At 35.9% G+C, this 16,704-nt stretch overlaps 1 protein-coding gene across 7 annotated transcripts in view; it reads right to left on the bottom strand.

Annotated features, from left to right (window-relative positions):
- Nucleotides 1–16,704, bottom strand: part of Atp11c (ATPase phospholipid transporting 11C) — a 166,449-nt gene that overhangs the window by 95,435 nt on the left and 54,310 nt on the right. For all 7 annotated transcript variants that reach the window (XM_051179127.1, XM_051179123.1, XM_051179122.1 and 4 more), the window contains exon 2: nucleotides 771–890. In XM_051179127.1, the coding sequence (XP_051035084.1) occupies nucleotides 771–890 (120 nt within the window). The remainder of the gene's footprint in view (nucleotides 1–770; nucleotides 891–16,704) is intronic.

Here is a 16,704-nt window from a genome sequence, read left to right as displayed (position 1 = left end):
AAACATCCCTCCTAAACACAATATGATTACTTGTAGTACATTTTAAGGCCTAAAGTAATATGCACAATCACTAGGTACTGTGACTCATAATAGAAGGCAAGTGAAAGTTACATCCAGACAAAAAGATGGAATTTTTAAAAAGTAAACTCCCTTTCAGAGGAATAATTACTACAATTGGTATTATGATCTGTCTTTTTTTAATTTTTTTAAAATTCATTTTATATAACAAAGTCCATTTAAATGAAAACAAACATTTATAGACAATATTTGGGAATTTGGGCATTGTTCTTTCCAAACTACTAGATGTGGCACATCTATACAATGGAATACTACTCTGCAGAAAAAAAATAATGGTATCTTGAAATTTGCAGGCAAGTGGATGGCACTTGAAGAAACCATCCTGAATGAGGTAACCCAGTCACAAAAACAGGAACACAGTATGTACTCACTCATATATGGATTTTAGACCTAGATCAAAGGATCACCAGCCTATAATTCACACGGCCAGAGGAACTAGGATACAAGGTGTATTCTAAGAGATTCATATAAAGTCCCTCACAGAACTGGGAAGGGACAAGTCCTCCCAGAGCTCAGGGGAAGTGGGGGGGGGGCAGAGAATGGAGAGAGAAGTAGGAGAAAACGAGGGGGAGGAAAGGTATTATTATTTGTATATGACCATATTTGTATGTTTCCTTAGAAGCATAAATTAAAAAACAAAACAACTTTATATGACTACCCCGTGAGTTTACAAATAAAGAAATATAACTTACCTTAGATGAGACTATTCTATTATCACAAAATCTTTGTGCAATATAAGCTTCTGTTTCTGAAATAGGTTGATTGCCAACAAATACTGTGCGTGTACCAACTCGTTTCTCTTCTCCAGCACACTAACCAAGAGAAAGAAGGAGAAGAGGTCAGCTTTCACTGTATTTCGCTATGTTTTTGCCAAGCTTAGAATTCTTGGGAGTCAAGAGTAGCAGAGAAAGGTGAAAACTTTGTCAAGAAATTTAAATTCATAAATATCTTAGTTGTTGACTTAGCAAAACTGTTGTTTGAACAAACTGGTCTAAAGCCAACAATATAATTCTAAAATAATTAAAGAAAGCTTCTAAAGGCATCTATAGAAATTTACCTCAAAATATGGTACCCTGATATGATGATAATTTAATAATAAAGGTTCTTGGAGAGAAGTAGAAGTGTTTGTGTTAATACTATGCTGTATATTTCAAAAATGAAATTAACTGCATGTAGTCTTTTCCATGATTTTTTAAAAAACTAAACTCATATCTTCAGAAAGGAAGATTGAAAGATGAGCAATACCTGGACAGATTTTGATAGAATCTTTGCCTATCTCTCATTGAGGCCCATTCAATTCCCAAAAATGATAATTTACTAATCACAGTATAAATCCTAGACACAAACACCCACCTAAAATTCATTTGTTACTCCTCATATTGTCACATTTTTCATCTTCTCATCCCTCATAAAACAGGGTTTGTAATAGGTTGAGGGATAATTCATACTTCTAGAAAATATGTAGGAGGAATGCCACAAGTTTGAGGCCAACTTGGACTCATAAACAAACAAAACTCAAAAACAAAATAAAACATCTCAAAACAAAAATGACTGTACAAATAAAGAGTTTTTAGATATCTGGATCTCATTTAATTAGTTGAGTAAGTAAGTGCAATTCTTTGGTTCTCCTAAAGTTAATCACTCTACTGTCAAATTATGCTAGTGAAATTTAGGAGGACATCAATGTTTTCTACCACATAAACAAACTGACAAAGAAAAACCACATGATCATCTCACTAGATGCTGAAAAAGTCTTCAACAAAATTCAACACCCCTTCATGATAAAGGTCTTAGAGTGATCAGGGATAACAGGAACATACCTAAACATGATTAAGGTAATATATAGTAAGCCAACAGCCATCATCACACTAAATGGAGAGAAACTCAAAGAAATTCCTCTAAAATCAGGAACAAGACAAGGTTGGCCTCTCTCTCCATCTCTCTTCAATATGGTACTTGAAGTTCTAGCTAGAGCAATAAGACAACAAAAGGAGATAAAGGGGATACAAATTGGAAAGGAAGAAGTCAACCTTTCACTATTTGCAGATTATAGGATAGTTTACATAAGTGACCTGAAAAATTCTACCAGGGAACTTCTACAGCTGATAAATACCTTCAGCAAAGTGGCAGGATACGAGACTAATGAAAAACAAAATTAGTAGCCCTACTATGTACAGATGATAAAGGCGCTGAGAAAGAAATCAGAGAAACACCCTCCTTTACAATAGCCACAAACAACACAAAATGTCTTGGGGTAACTCTAACCAAACAGGCAAAAGACCTGTATATAACAAGAACTTTGAGTTGTTAAAGAAAGAAATTAAGGAAGAGACCAGAAAATGGAAAGATCTCCCATGCTCTTGAATAGGTAGGATCAACATAGTAAAAATAGCAATCTAACCAAAAGCAATCTACAGAATCAATGGAATCCCCCTCAAAATCCCAGCACAATTCTTCAGACCTTGAAAGAAGAATACTCAACTTTATATGGAAAAACAAAACACCCAAGAGAGCCAAAACAGCCCTGTACAATAAAGGAACTTCAGGAGGTTATCACCATCCCTTACTTCAAGATCTACAATAGAGCTATTGTAATGAAAACAGCCTGGTATTGGCACAAAAACAGACAGGAAGATGAATGGAATCGAATTGAAAACTCTGATATTAACCCACACAGCTACGAACATCTAACTTTTGACAAAGAAGCTAAATTTACACAATGGAAAAAATAAAGTATTCTCAATAAATGGTGATGGCATAACTGGATGCAGGCATGGTGATTACAGATAGATACATATCTATCACAATGCACAAATCTTAAGTTCAAATGGATCAAAGAAAACCTAAATCCAGCCACACTGAACTTCTTAGAAGAGAAAGTGGGAGGTATCATTGAATGAACTGGCACAGGAGATCACTTCATGAACATAACTCCAGTAGTACAGTCACTGAGATCAACAATTAATAAATGGGATCTCCTGTAACTGAGAAGATTCTGTAGGCGAAGGACACAGTGAACAAGACAAAACGGCAGCACACAGAATGGGAAAAGATCTTCACCAACCTCATATCTGACAGAGAGCTGATCTACAAAATATACAAAGAACTCAAGAAACTAGTCACAAAACACCAAATAATCCACTTAAAAAGTAGGGTACAGAACTAAATAGAGAATTCTCAAATGACAGATAGGCATTAAGAAAGTGCTTAACATCCTTAGCCACCAGGGAAATGAAAATCAAAACAACCCTAGAGATACCATCTTACACTGACCAGAATGGCTCAAATCAAAAACACCAATGACAGTCTATGATAGACTGTGCGGAAAGGTGAACATTCCTCCATTTCTGGTGGGAGTGCAAACTTGTGCAGTCACTTTGGAAATCAGTATGATGATTTCTCAGAAAATGGGAATCAGTTTACCTCAAGATCAAGCAATTCCAATCTTGGGAATATACCCAAAGGATGCACAAAGGATGTCCTTCAAACAAGAAAGACATATGTTCAATGATATTCATAGCAGCATTGTTTGTAAAGCTAGAACCTGCAAGCAACCTAGATGCGACTCAACCACAGAATGGATGAAAATGTGGTATATACGCAATGGAGTATTACTTAGCAGAAACAAAACAAAACAATGGAATCTTGAAATTCGCAGGCAAATGGATGGAATTGGAAGAAACCATTCTGAGTGAGGTAATCATATCACAGAAATGCAAGCATGGTATGTACTCACTCATATATGGATATTAGATACAGAGAAAGGATTACCAGCCTACAATCCACACCACCAGAGAAACTACCAAGCAAGGATGACCCTAAGAGAGAAATACAAGGTCCCCCAGAGAAGGGAAAAGGGACAAGAACTCCTGAGCAAACTGAGAGCTTGTGGGGGGAGATGAGAGGGAGGGAGGGAAAAGAGAAGGGGAGTAGAGGAAGGTGAAGAGAACAAGACTGAGACAGGGGAGGAATAAAGGAGATCAAGAAAAGAGATACCTTAATAGAGGGAGGTATTAAAGGTTTAAAGAGAAATCAGGCACTAGGGAAATATTCAGACATCCACAAAAATGACCCCAACTAAGAATCTAGGCAGTAGTGGAGAGGCCTCCTTTGATTGCCATTCCCCTATAATGAGATTGATGACCAACTTAATTGCCATCCTAGAGCTTTCACCCAGTAGCTGATGGAAACAGGAGCAAGCTGGGGAACCAGCATTGGACCCAACCAAGCCCTCTGAATATAGGTGCCAGTTAGGAGACCTGGACAGGCTTGGGAGTCCATTCCCTATGGAGGGATACTCTTTCAGCCCAGATAGAAGGTGTGACAGACTTTGATGATCCCCCATAGAAGGAAGGCCTTACCATCCTCGGGAAGTGGGTGGGGGAAGGTGTGTGTGGGGGTAATGGGAGGGAGAGGGAATTGGGATTGACAAGTAAAATAAGATTGTTTTAAAATTAATTAAATAAAATTTAAAAAGTAGGCTCACTATATCTAAAAGACCCAAACTACTGCTCTAGTACATGTAAAACTTTCTGGGTTTTCACAGTACTCTCTCAAAAAAATTAAAATGTTTAATATATATGTATGTGTGTTTCACAGTGCCCAAGGATAGGATAGGATATTTGATCCTCTGCAACTGGAATTATGGATGGTTGTGATCTGCCATTTAGTGCTGGGAACTGAACTTGGGTCTTCTGGAAGAGCAGCAGTACTCTTTACCAATGGACCATCTCTTCAGTCTTCTGTTCTCTTTGCTTACAACAGAATTCATTTTATTATATATACAATATAGTCTTTGACAATATTATATTAGAACAGTTTATTACCGTACTGCTAAGAAACCAGTATCTCAGATCCTTGTTCTTATTTTAACGATAATTCCTCAATTACAATATTTTGAAATATTAGTCAAAAATACTATTTGGTGAGTTAAAGATGTAAATCTTTAAAATAATGTTTAAAAAAGGCTTAGAATTTTCAAAGTTTTCCTAATGTCTACTGTGTTTGAATACATTACTCTCTGTATTGTATGTTTGTCTTGTGACGATATTATTTGTAATATTTACCTTAAAAAGTAATAATCACTGAGTACAAATCATCTGTTTTGCTATTTTAACTTAAGCTTATGAAATAATAAGACACTGCCTTCAAAATCTGTATAGTCAACCAAAAAAAAAAAATTGAAAAACAGAAACTCAGGCTTGGTGTTTATCTCAGTAGAGTGCTTGCCTATCACAAGTCCCTGGGTCCCAATGCCTCAGACCAATGCGACTAGAAATGCTTTCCCTCAGTTAGTCTCAGGCAAATTACAAGCCTTCCCCTGGATGTTTGGATGTTGACAGTGTATGCAGAAAATATCCACTGCAGCTTCTTCCTCCTGAATGTTTTCAGCCTGAGATTGCTTCCCTATAGTGACCTGCTCCCTACTAGATCAGCTAAACCGGCTTCCTCATTCAGCTATATACAACAAACTGATCCTCAATTCAGATGCATAATATACAAATGATGGGTTTCCTGGTGGTGGTTGTTGGTGTTGTCTCCACCAGAATACACAGTCTTCCCAATCCCAGGTTTTCTGAACGTGTATTTGTTGTTTCTTCATTCTCTACCCTGATGTCCCAGATTGTGCACACGGTACAGTGACATACATGAAGACAGTACACACAAAGAAAATAAAAATAAAAAATTAAAGCAGAAAGAGCAGTGAGGAAGAGGAAAAGGAAGAGAAAGGGTCAGTGGTGCACTGCTAGTTCTTGCACTGCCAATATTGCTTCTCCCCTCTACAGTGACTATTAATTAGCTTAAGAGGAAAATGAACTAGCACTTTCCCAATTTTGAATTGTTTTCATCATCTTTGGTCCTAGGAAGAAAAAAATTATAATTTTTAGGCAATGTGTTTATGAATCATCCACAGCTGAATGAAATTAATTTTACACATATTACCTCTCTGATCTCTTCTAAATAAGGCTTAAGTGATATCTATCTCCATAAATTCAAGGAAGCTGATTGAAATTATTTGCAAGTAGGTGTGTTTATGCACAGATCCTAGGAATGGTTGTTTGGTAGTAATATGGCTCCTGAGAGAAGCTGTAGGTCTTTTATTCTAGGTAAGGTTTGGATTTGAAGCTGCCTGAGGACTAGAGATGGGGTAATATGAAGGAACTATCTTGTCCGTGCCTATTTTTACCCTAACTGATGAAACTGGAAATTTGGTTGCATTTCCTCCAACTGTGCAATGCAGTTTAGCTCATATAAAATGACAACTCTGAATTTGTATAAATTCACTGTACCTTTCAACTTGTTGCCAATGTAGAGTGTTAAAACTGTAGTGTTACTTCCCATGACTTTGAATAATAGAGGTGCTTTTGCCAAAATAAAGAAATCTAAAAAGGAAACACTAAAAAACAACCACCTTTGAATGGCAGACAATGTAGTCTTGGTCTAGGAGTATGAAATTCCTGTCACTGATACTGTCTTTAAGTTTATTAGGAGTTCATCCTGTGTTGGACTGAGTCCTATCCAAATGTCTCTAGGAATATTATTGTTTAAACTTGAAATAGGCTAGCACCAACTCTATTTTACTGACACATCACACACCATTTAAGAACTATTTTTTTTTCTTTTTCAGGAATTACTTTTATATACGTTGGTATTATTTGCATGCATGTCTGTATGAGGATACCATATCTGCTGGTGATTGAACCTGGGTCCTCTAGAAGAGCAGCCCGTACTCTTAACCACTAATCCATCTCCCTAGCCCCAAGACCTATTCTTATAACTGTAACAACATTAAAACTATACTTAAAACATATGTATTATAAAGAATGAAGCTTAAATTTCTTACTCAAGATAAAATTCACCTTCTGGAGGCAAGAAAACTGGGAATTCTAGGCCAGTTGGGCAACACAAAAAACTCATCTTAATGAGCAAACAAAATCATCCCCTATGTCTAGATATTAATACACAGACACACACACACACACAAATTTATAGCAAAAGTCAAAACCAGAGCAAAATAAAAGTATAATTTGTTTCTTGATTGCATTTAGACCACTGACTGGATAATAACTAAGGAAAACTAGGGATCTCAGGACAAGACTGTCATTATAAAAGCTAACAATGGAGTAGAGGCAATACCTCCCACTCTATCCTTTTCAGGTTTGGCAAACAAATAGATTACTTAGCCATATATCTGCAATTGTCAATCTTGACCATGTATCACCTTTATACATATAGTGATACATAGACCTACTGCTTAATATTTAATTTTTCTGGGTACTTTACAGGTAAAAAATTTACACAACCATACCTGAAAATTACTGCTAACAGACTCTATTAAAAGTATATTTATTGCCAATTATCACCCTACAAATTTTCAATATACTAGTCATAATCCTATATTTTTCTTCAGTTTACAATACTTAAAATAATTTGCTTTTACACGGAAAAACTCAAAAATAATAATCAAATATTTAAACTGCTGACAAAATTAAATTCTCCTTTGATGTATTTTATATGTGGCTAGTCTTCCATTCAGATCATTAATAATGAAACTTGTAGGCACTGATATAATGCAAAGCTATCTGTATTATCAGCACATGACCTTAGCACATGTTATCTTTGATAATTACATAATTGTTTTTATCAGTCAGCCTTCTCTCAAAGTTCCTATAATAAATAAAAGTGAACAAAAACACTAATTAAATCTTTACAAGAGCTGGAGAGATGGCTCAGCAGTTAAGAGCACTGATTGGTCTTCCAGGGGACCTGGGTTCGATCCAGTACCAACAGGGAAGCTTCCAGGAAATATGACATCATCTTTTGATTTCCTCAGGCATCAGGTACATACAGGCATACAGGCAGGTAAAACAAGCCGTGTGTGTGTGTGTGTGTGTGTGTGTGTGTGTGTGTGTGTGTGTGTGTGTGTGTGTATTAAATAAATGTAACCAGCTAAAAGCCGCGAAGACATAGAAATGATTTTAAACTATTCACACTCCAACCCAAATCTATTTCCTTCTTTACAGCACTAGTATATTTTTAACAGCACAGTAAGTCTGAAAATAGACAAATTGTCTCAAAGCTGAAAATAACCCATTTGATCAAAAGTTAAAATGCCTATTTACAAGTCTCTCCAAGTCAGATTACTATTCCAGGTTTTGTGGGGAGCAGTGCATGGAGAATAGTACACTGCCAGGGAATGACTGCAAAGTATTAAGCTTCCTGGTTAAAACTGCTATTATATGTCTAGTGGTCAATTAACTGAGGGTTCCAAGATCACTTAACTGTAACAAACCAAAGTGAATAGTCCTTACATTAATTTAGTTATAGTGCAAAAATGAATCTTAACAATGTACATTTCATAGGTTGTTTTTACTGCAACTTCTTAAGTGATCAAGCTGTTTCTTCTGCCTTTACCAGAGGAAGTAAAGCAAACTTTTAGATAGGAAATTTTGTTTAGCTTTGTCTTTACAACTTAATTATGAACATATTTACTGAAATTTGTAAGCATCTTATCAAAACACAATTAAGTACTTGAAATTCTTATGTAGATACAAACCTGGGCATTATCTATTGGCCGCATATTTAACTGGAAAAATACCTATAGGCAATACTATTTTAGCTCTACATAAACACATCAAAATCTGCAAGCGCAATACCTAAAAAAGGGACCTTAAGAACCTACATAAGAAAAATACCTTGTTGGAAGTTTTCAGTTGGACTTCCACAATATTAATGCATTCTAATGAATACTTAAATTTTTACCAGTAGCAACCAAACAATTCTAAATGTTTCCACACTATGAATACCATGCTACAGAAATGTAAATAAAATTTAGCTTTCCTAAAAGATACTAAAAAGATTCTATGGATCAAAATGCTATAAGCATCTTGTGATTCACATTTCTAATAGGCATTTTTTAAAAAATGACTCAGAGGTTGCTTTATTTAAAGAATGCAGACTGTGTATCCCAACGTTCCTAACATACACAGCAACTTAACTTTATCAATAGTATCTTTTGTAACTTGGATATTGTCTGACAAATCTCATAAACACGTAACAAAAAAAGTCTTTTGTTCTTGCTACCCATATCTGCACAACACCTTTCATTCCAAACACTTAACAGACCTTAAAAATCTAAATAAGAAGGTAGTTAAGTTCTAAAATCAAAGAAAGAGAAGCTGGCAATCCAGCTAAACACTGATGAATACCCTCAGAAAATGGATAAATACACATACAAAGAAAAAGCAAGAAGGAGGCCCCTGAACTAAGCAACCCTGGGTAATAAGAAAACAGAATAAAATACAGATCACAAACCTCAGAGGCAGAAGTAAAAGATGGGGCCATCTGCATATTGACTTGAAATTTAACAGAAAAGCAGCTAAATTGCAGAGAAAGGGCTGCAAGTCATTAAGAAGTTGTTCTAATCCTCATGATCCTTGCAAAGTTTCCTGGAATTTAGGATGAAAGCCAACTTCGGTTTGAGGTGTTTATGTACTTCTGTGGGAAGCGCTAAAGGAAGCATTAGAGGACCTAAAAGAGTTAGCTGGAAGCAGCACTCTGGTGGTCAGCGCTGTTACTGTGCCACTTCACATCTGTCTGCTACTTTTCTCTAAAGATCATAATTTGCCATGGCAATATCACTTCAAACATCTTTTCTCATCTTGGAAAGTTTTTTTTTCTTCCCCTAATCCCTATCTACAATAAACAAACTATGATCACGAAATTTCTTAGGACAGTTCACTAAGCTTAGATTAAAACACACACTTAATTTTTTAAAACTTGATCTCACAATGTAGCACTGGCTAGCCTAGAACCAGGGAAGCCTAAAACACACAAAAATACACCTTCTTCAACCTACTACCCAGCTTAACTGAAATTTTAGTTTTAGATCTGTGAATAGTTTTCAGATACAATCTAGGTATGTTCCGAATCACTGGGCTTCAAGAAAATGACTGTAATTCTAAATTCTGAAGCTTCAAAAATTTTAGAGAGTTTTGTGTCTCAGAATCAAACAGCAATATCAAACAAAAACAACCACCAGGTTGGGAGGTACCTTTAATCAATATTATTACCTAGAAGAGATAAACTCTCATTCAAGAACTACTTTTTAGGTCATTTTGAAAAATGATATTATTGTGTAAGAAAAGCTCTGGCTAGAGCACAGAGACTAAAGAGATATATGATGTTGTGAACAGGCTTTATTTCATATTTCAGTGGCAGTGTCATTATTGGAAAAGTAGTATGGAATTTCCTAGAAAAGTCTACTGCTTAACATATATGCTGGGGCAAACCAGCCAAGAAAAAGCCAAATTTTTAAATATAACTAATAAAATAACACATTCCAGCTATTGTCAACTTTTTTTTAATAGACCACAAAAGTTAGGTGTAATGCTCCTGACTGGGTTAAGTAGCTCAGTGGTATTACTTTCCTAGTGTGTATAAGGAAGGCCTTGGGTTCAATCTCGACCATTGCATATACATCGTTGAAAAGAAAGAAAGAAAAGAACAGATTTTCATTCTAGTACATGGCTTAAGTTGATGAGATAGATCTGAATTCTGAGTCACAAAAGGTAGCCAGTGACAGCCAACTCCTCTGACCAGTTCTTATTTTAAAAACATGTCTAAAAACAATCTTTTCTTGGGTGAAGGATTTGGGAACAAGGCACGGAGCGAACAAAACCAAAGAAAATATGCTCTAGGGAAACATTTACATGTGTATTTTTTTTCCCAAAATGGAACCTGAGGAAAATAGTGTTTTTGTCCCTCTAAAAAAGTAACACAAACCACACACTACCTATAGTAGAATTAACTCAACAGAAATCACCTTTTATGACCTTAAAAAACTCATGTGAACAAAGGATGAGGTTTTGCAGATGTTAAGTAACAACAGCAATCTAAAACTTGAAACACTGGGCCAACAGAGATTTAACTTGGGCAATATAGTTGGGAGGTTTCTCTACCCACCTGCCAGCTCCCAAATAACCACTCTAAGGTTTACTAATGGCTCAGGAATATTACAAATAACCACTCTAAGGTTTGACCAATGGCTCAGGAATATTACAAACTGGCTCTCACAATTAATAAAAAAAAAAACACAGTATACAGAAGGATATCCCACATTAGGGCAATGCCTCTATTTTAGGTGGTAAATGGGGGGCCACTCATTGAGCCCTTGAAGGCTGTTGTCCAACACACACACATTGTTAGTCTTTTAGAACTGTCGATCTGATACCATGGTAGTTAGTAATTACTCTCTCCCTTTATGGTAGAGTACCCAATCACTTGAGTACTGTTCCAGAATTAAGTCCATGTCTCTACATTCCCTTATGTTCTACAAAGCTTAGGTTTTGAAGTTGCTGTGTACCACAGGGACTAAATGCTCAACCCCACTCCCTACCTGGCCATTCTTGCTTCTGAGACAGTGTTTCACTATGCAGTCCTGGATAGCCTGAACTCACTATGTAGCCTGACCTCTAACTTACAGAGCTCCATCTGTCTCCGCCCTCTAAACGCTGCTGAGACTAAAGGTATGTACCTGGGCTAATTATTTTTTTAAAGATTTATTTTTATTTTGTGTCTGAGAATTTGCTTGCAGGCATGTATGTGTACCACACATGTGCCTGGTGTTTACAGAGGCCAGAAAAGGGCAAAGAATCACTAGTTACTGGAAGTATAGGCATCTGTTAGCTACCATGAAGGTGCTGAGAACCAAATCTGGTCCTCTGCTAGAGCAGAAAGCATTCTTAACTGCTAGGCCATCTCTCCAGCCCTAGAGACTAATTTTTTTTTCTAAAAATCTAAAAAAAAAATTACTTTCATGTGTATTGGTGCTCTGCCCGCCTGCATATCCATGCACCATGTACATACCCTGCAGCAGAAACCAGAAGAGGTTGCCAGATCCCCTCTGACTGGATTCACAGATGATGGTGAACAGCAATGTGGGTGGCGGGAATTGAACACATGTCTTCTGGAAGGACAGCCAATACTCTTAACTGCTAAGCCATTTTTCCAGACCCAAGACTAATTATTCTCACAACTTGCTTAGGGGAGTTTACAGAAATAAGCTAAATTTTTTGAAGTAAAAGAGACAGTTTGTTAGATTTCATGTCTTTGAGGACTGCCAATTAGGAACCTACAATAAATATACTGTCAAGAATAATAGAATGCCCTGTTCAATTTTTTCCCAAAATGATTTACATGAAACAAAGTAACAATAATGTTCCTTACAGAAGGAATAAACTCAATCCATAACCCCATCTCCTGGGTCCACAATGCATACTTACATAGTAAACATTTTTAAAACTTTAAAAATTCCTTGTAAGGAAACATTTTAACTTTGTGTAAATTAGCCTTTCCCACAATAATTTAACTATAGGACTTTCTACCTAAAGAAGACCCCATGGAATCACATTTAATATATGGTTTTGGAAGTGCTACTCCAGTTCTTACTGCATCAAACATTTAGGCTATAGCTATGGTAGATTCTATTGGCAGGAAAAACACATGGCATTCCAAATTTGCCATACTGGCAAAGCATTCAAAGATATGAGGAGAGATATATGGTAAAAAAAATATGCTTCTATCTTTATATAGCAAAGGTTGATAAGTAAAATTAAGTATTTGGCCATAAGCACAAGTACAGGTTTTTGTTTCTAAAGTTCAAATATGAGAGACAAAGCACCAGAAGATCTTGATCTTAATTACCTTCAGATACTAATTGGTCTGTGGGTGTCTTAAGAAAGCCCTGGTACTAGAGTCTTTGTAACTTGCATAGGGCTTGACTGGATGATCTTATCTAAGAATCTATAAACACATCTAGCACTGAAATCTTGTAATGTTGCTTCAGTTGTACAATTTGGCCACCCAATTCAGCCAAGACTTCTAAAACAAAATAATTCAAGGGCAAAGAGATTAAATGTTTGAAAATAAAATAAAGAATAATTTTCAAAAACATATGTAAGGGTAATATACTGGAATGAAATTCACTTGTAGGCTTCCAGGCAAAAAGGAGGAAGAAATACATAAAATATTTTGAAAGGCATATAGACTAGAAAAACACTCATGTGCTAATGTCTTCTAAAAATGTGTAAGTACAAAGTGACTCTATTAAGCTCCTTCAGGATATTAATCTTGTACACTAAAAGGTACACTGGTTCTTTTAGGCTATAAAGACATCAATTTAATCATTGAAGTCAAATTTTAGTTAATGTTAACCACTACATGTAAAAAAAAAAATAGCTTCTCGAATGTGCCTATTATTGTAGAGAAATGGTTTAGCCCTCTTATGAAACAACATCGATGTCCTCACACAGGCTAACTGACATAAGGGTAATTAAAAAAATAACAAACTACATGAAATTATGAATTTTATTTGTACACAGGATTGTTATAAAAATAAGGAAATTATGTCTAAAGACAAACCAGAGGATCTAGCTGGAAAAAACAAAAACAAAAACAAAAATGTATGATTTCTCAAAAATAAATAAAATAAAATACAATATATTTTTAAAAAAAAAACAAAAACATAACAAGCTGTCCCAAGTCAATTTCCCCAAAGGAAAAAATTTAACAATTAAGACATATAGCAATTTGTGGTTATGTTTAAGAATATGATGGAAAACAGCAGTGAGTTGTTTCTAAGGCACATGTGAGGTTATCCAGAACAAGTATAAGAACCCAAAGTCAAAATTAAAAATACCTGGAAAGCTTTGAATATGAAAAATACTTTCAGCTAAATTACAATTCAGTATACTAGTTGTTAATATTGGTAAGTGGAATGAAAGCATATTTGTTACAACCAGTTCTCAACAATTTATTTTCATAGATTCAATTCCCCTAATTACAATGCATTTCACAACACTTTTCGCAAGTATAAGAACATGCATTGTATGCCCATTCTTACTATACTTTGTAAATGCAATATAATCTAAAAGCTTCTAGATGTTAGCACAGTAATTTCAAAAATAAGACAGAAAGAATGGCAGGAGGCAATGGACTTCAGGCAGTCCTCAAAAGCAGGAAATTAAAGTACATGTACACTTGCTTTAGCATCTCTAATTGTCCCATCTGACTGTAAGACACATGACTTCAGATGGGAGGTAGTCTGAAAAGGATGATACACATACCCCATTTATTTTAATCGTATTAAGATGTCCTACTGATGTTCCACCTTGGTTTCCAGTAACTTACTACAGTTTGTGCCTTAAGACAAAGACAAATAGATACTACTCTTAACTGTGTGTCAGATAAAAGTATAAAAGGTTAAGGAATAAAGAGAAACGATAGCCGGGTATGCTAATACATATATGCAATCTAGTACCTGGGAGACTGAGGGAGAGGATCACAGTTTAAGGACGGTTAGGGCTAGAGGCAAATGTGTCAAAGGAAACAAAACAAAAATCTCTGCAACAACATTACAAGACAATGTGACAAACAACCTCCAAAGATGCAGTGTATGTAGCTTATGCTTAAGAATAGTTTGTTCCCTCAGTCAGAGTACCTTGGAGGAAATGAATATTCATTTCCAAGTGGTTATCAACTGGAGATTGCTTCTGGGTTAGGGATAGGGACATGTGTTTCCTTTCAGCTCTAAGACTGGAATTCTTCACTCCCAGACAGAAATAGTCTTCAACTGACTCAAGAGTAAAGAACTCTTTTCAATTGCCAAATCTTCCTAAATTTCTCTTTCTATCCTGCCTCAGGGTTAGATTCTGCTTTTCTTCGCTGTGCAGCATTTCTTCCTCTATGATATGACAGGATCACTTCTGAAATTGAGATCTTATGAGCTACTGTCAAACATGATAGCTAAGATAATTTCTTTAGTTCTAGCTCCTAGACATAAAGATGACAGAATATTAATTTCCATGACTTGCTTTGGAGAGAGAAAAAAAAAAAAAAAAAAAAACAGGAAACATGGGAGAAAATAAACCAATGGAAGATACATATTCTAAACTCATACTACTAAATAGCAATAAAGTGTTTGACTTTATTGTTAATTTTTGGCTGGTAGGATGGCTCATTATACATAAAGGCATTGCTAGCAAAGCCTGATGACATAAATGTAATTTCCTGAATCAGCGTGGTAAAAGGAGAGAACAGACTCCCACAAATTGTACTCTGATCTCCATACACATTGTGGCGTACATACACAAACAAATGTAACAAAAAGGTTAATTTTATATTGTGTGAATTTCAGCTCAATTTTTGAAAAGTAACACTTGCCTGCTAGCTGAGGATTATATTCAGGACCTCATATATAGTAGGCACAGATCTTCTTACTGGACTATATACACCCTCAGATAACAAGATAAATTTACTAATGTTAACAGTTTCATTAACCTGTACTAATCGATTTCCTACCATACACAAGGTACTGGAAACAGAGTCATGGATTTTCCACAGTGTCTGTCTTCAAACAGCTTTTTGTTGTGGGGGAGACTTGTTCACAATTGAAGAGTCACAAAAATTAGGTAAATGTCAACAGTGAAAACTGACACAGCCAGTATCAGACAATATTCATATAATACAAAGCTAACTAAACCAGTCCTCCGTTCCTAATAATGGTTTCATGTCAATTTTAACACATTTAATCTATCCCACAAGGTATCATAGAGTTTAGTTGTTTCCTTGCCTAATTTCATCTCTTGCCTTATACCTATCTACCCTCACCTTTTGCATTTCTGTTACAACCCATTAGTCTTCTTCCCATTCCAAGTGAGTCTTAAGCCTCTTCCTGCCCCAGAGCTTCTATTCCACTGCTTCTCAGCAAAGAATACTCCTGTTAGTTCTTTATCTACTAATAATCATTGTTCAGATCTCATCAGCCATCATTTTCTTTTCTCATTCTTTTGTTAGAATTGTATATAACCCAGTGAGGTCTTGAACTTGATAAGAAGCAGAGTTCCTCCTGATCCTTCTGATTCCACTTTTGAAATGGTGAGATTACAGGTATGTGCCACCATACTGAGCTCACCATTACTTTCTCTAAGTAAAAATGAAGTCAAACTACTAATAACCTGTTCTATAAAATTTGTATGTTGGGGTTGAGACAGCATTGGCTGTCCTAGAACTTACTGTAGATCAGGCTGGCCTTGAACTCACAGAGATCCAACTGCCTCTGTCTCCCAAGTGCTGGGATTAAAGGTGTGTACTACCACCCCCAGCTCTGTTCTATAAAATCATCACTACAGAAAATTATACAAGCAAAGCAAAGCACAAAGAATCAGAAAATTTCTCAAAAAGCTGTTAATTGCCAGTCTCTACTGAAGTCTCCTCAAACAGACCAGTTAAACTCAACCCAAAGAAATCCTGTGTGAATCCCGACTTTGTAGAAAATGCTTAAAACAACAACAACAAAGTAAAACAAAAAACAAAACAAAACAAAAAACACCTTTTGATTACAGAGCCAGAGCGATGGCTATCAGGTTAAGAGAGCATACTGTTCTTCCAGAACCCAAGTTCAGTTCCCAGCACCGCCCTTAGGGAGCTCCCTAAGTCCAGCTCCAGCTGAATGAACCCAATACCTCTTGCCTCTGTGAGCATATACACACATGCACACATACTCACATGTATACTAATTAAAATGAAAAGAAAACCCTTTTGGTTAGTTTCAGAACAAAAAAATAC

This window comes from Phodopus roborovskii, unplaced genomic scaffold (assembly GCF_943737965.1).
Source record: "Phodopus roborovskii unplaced genomic scaffold, PHOROB, whole genome shotgun sequence".
NCBI classification, from domain to species: Eukaryota; Metazoa; Chordata; class Mammalia; order Rodentia; family Cricetidae; genus Phodopus; species Phodopus roborovskii.
The sequence above is the reverse complement of the archived record's forward strand: the minus strand, read 5'-3'. Positions and strand labels throughout refer to the sequence as shown.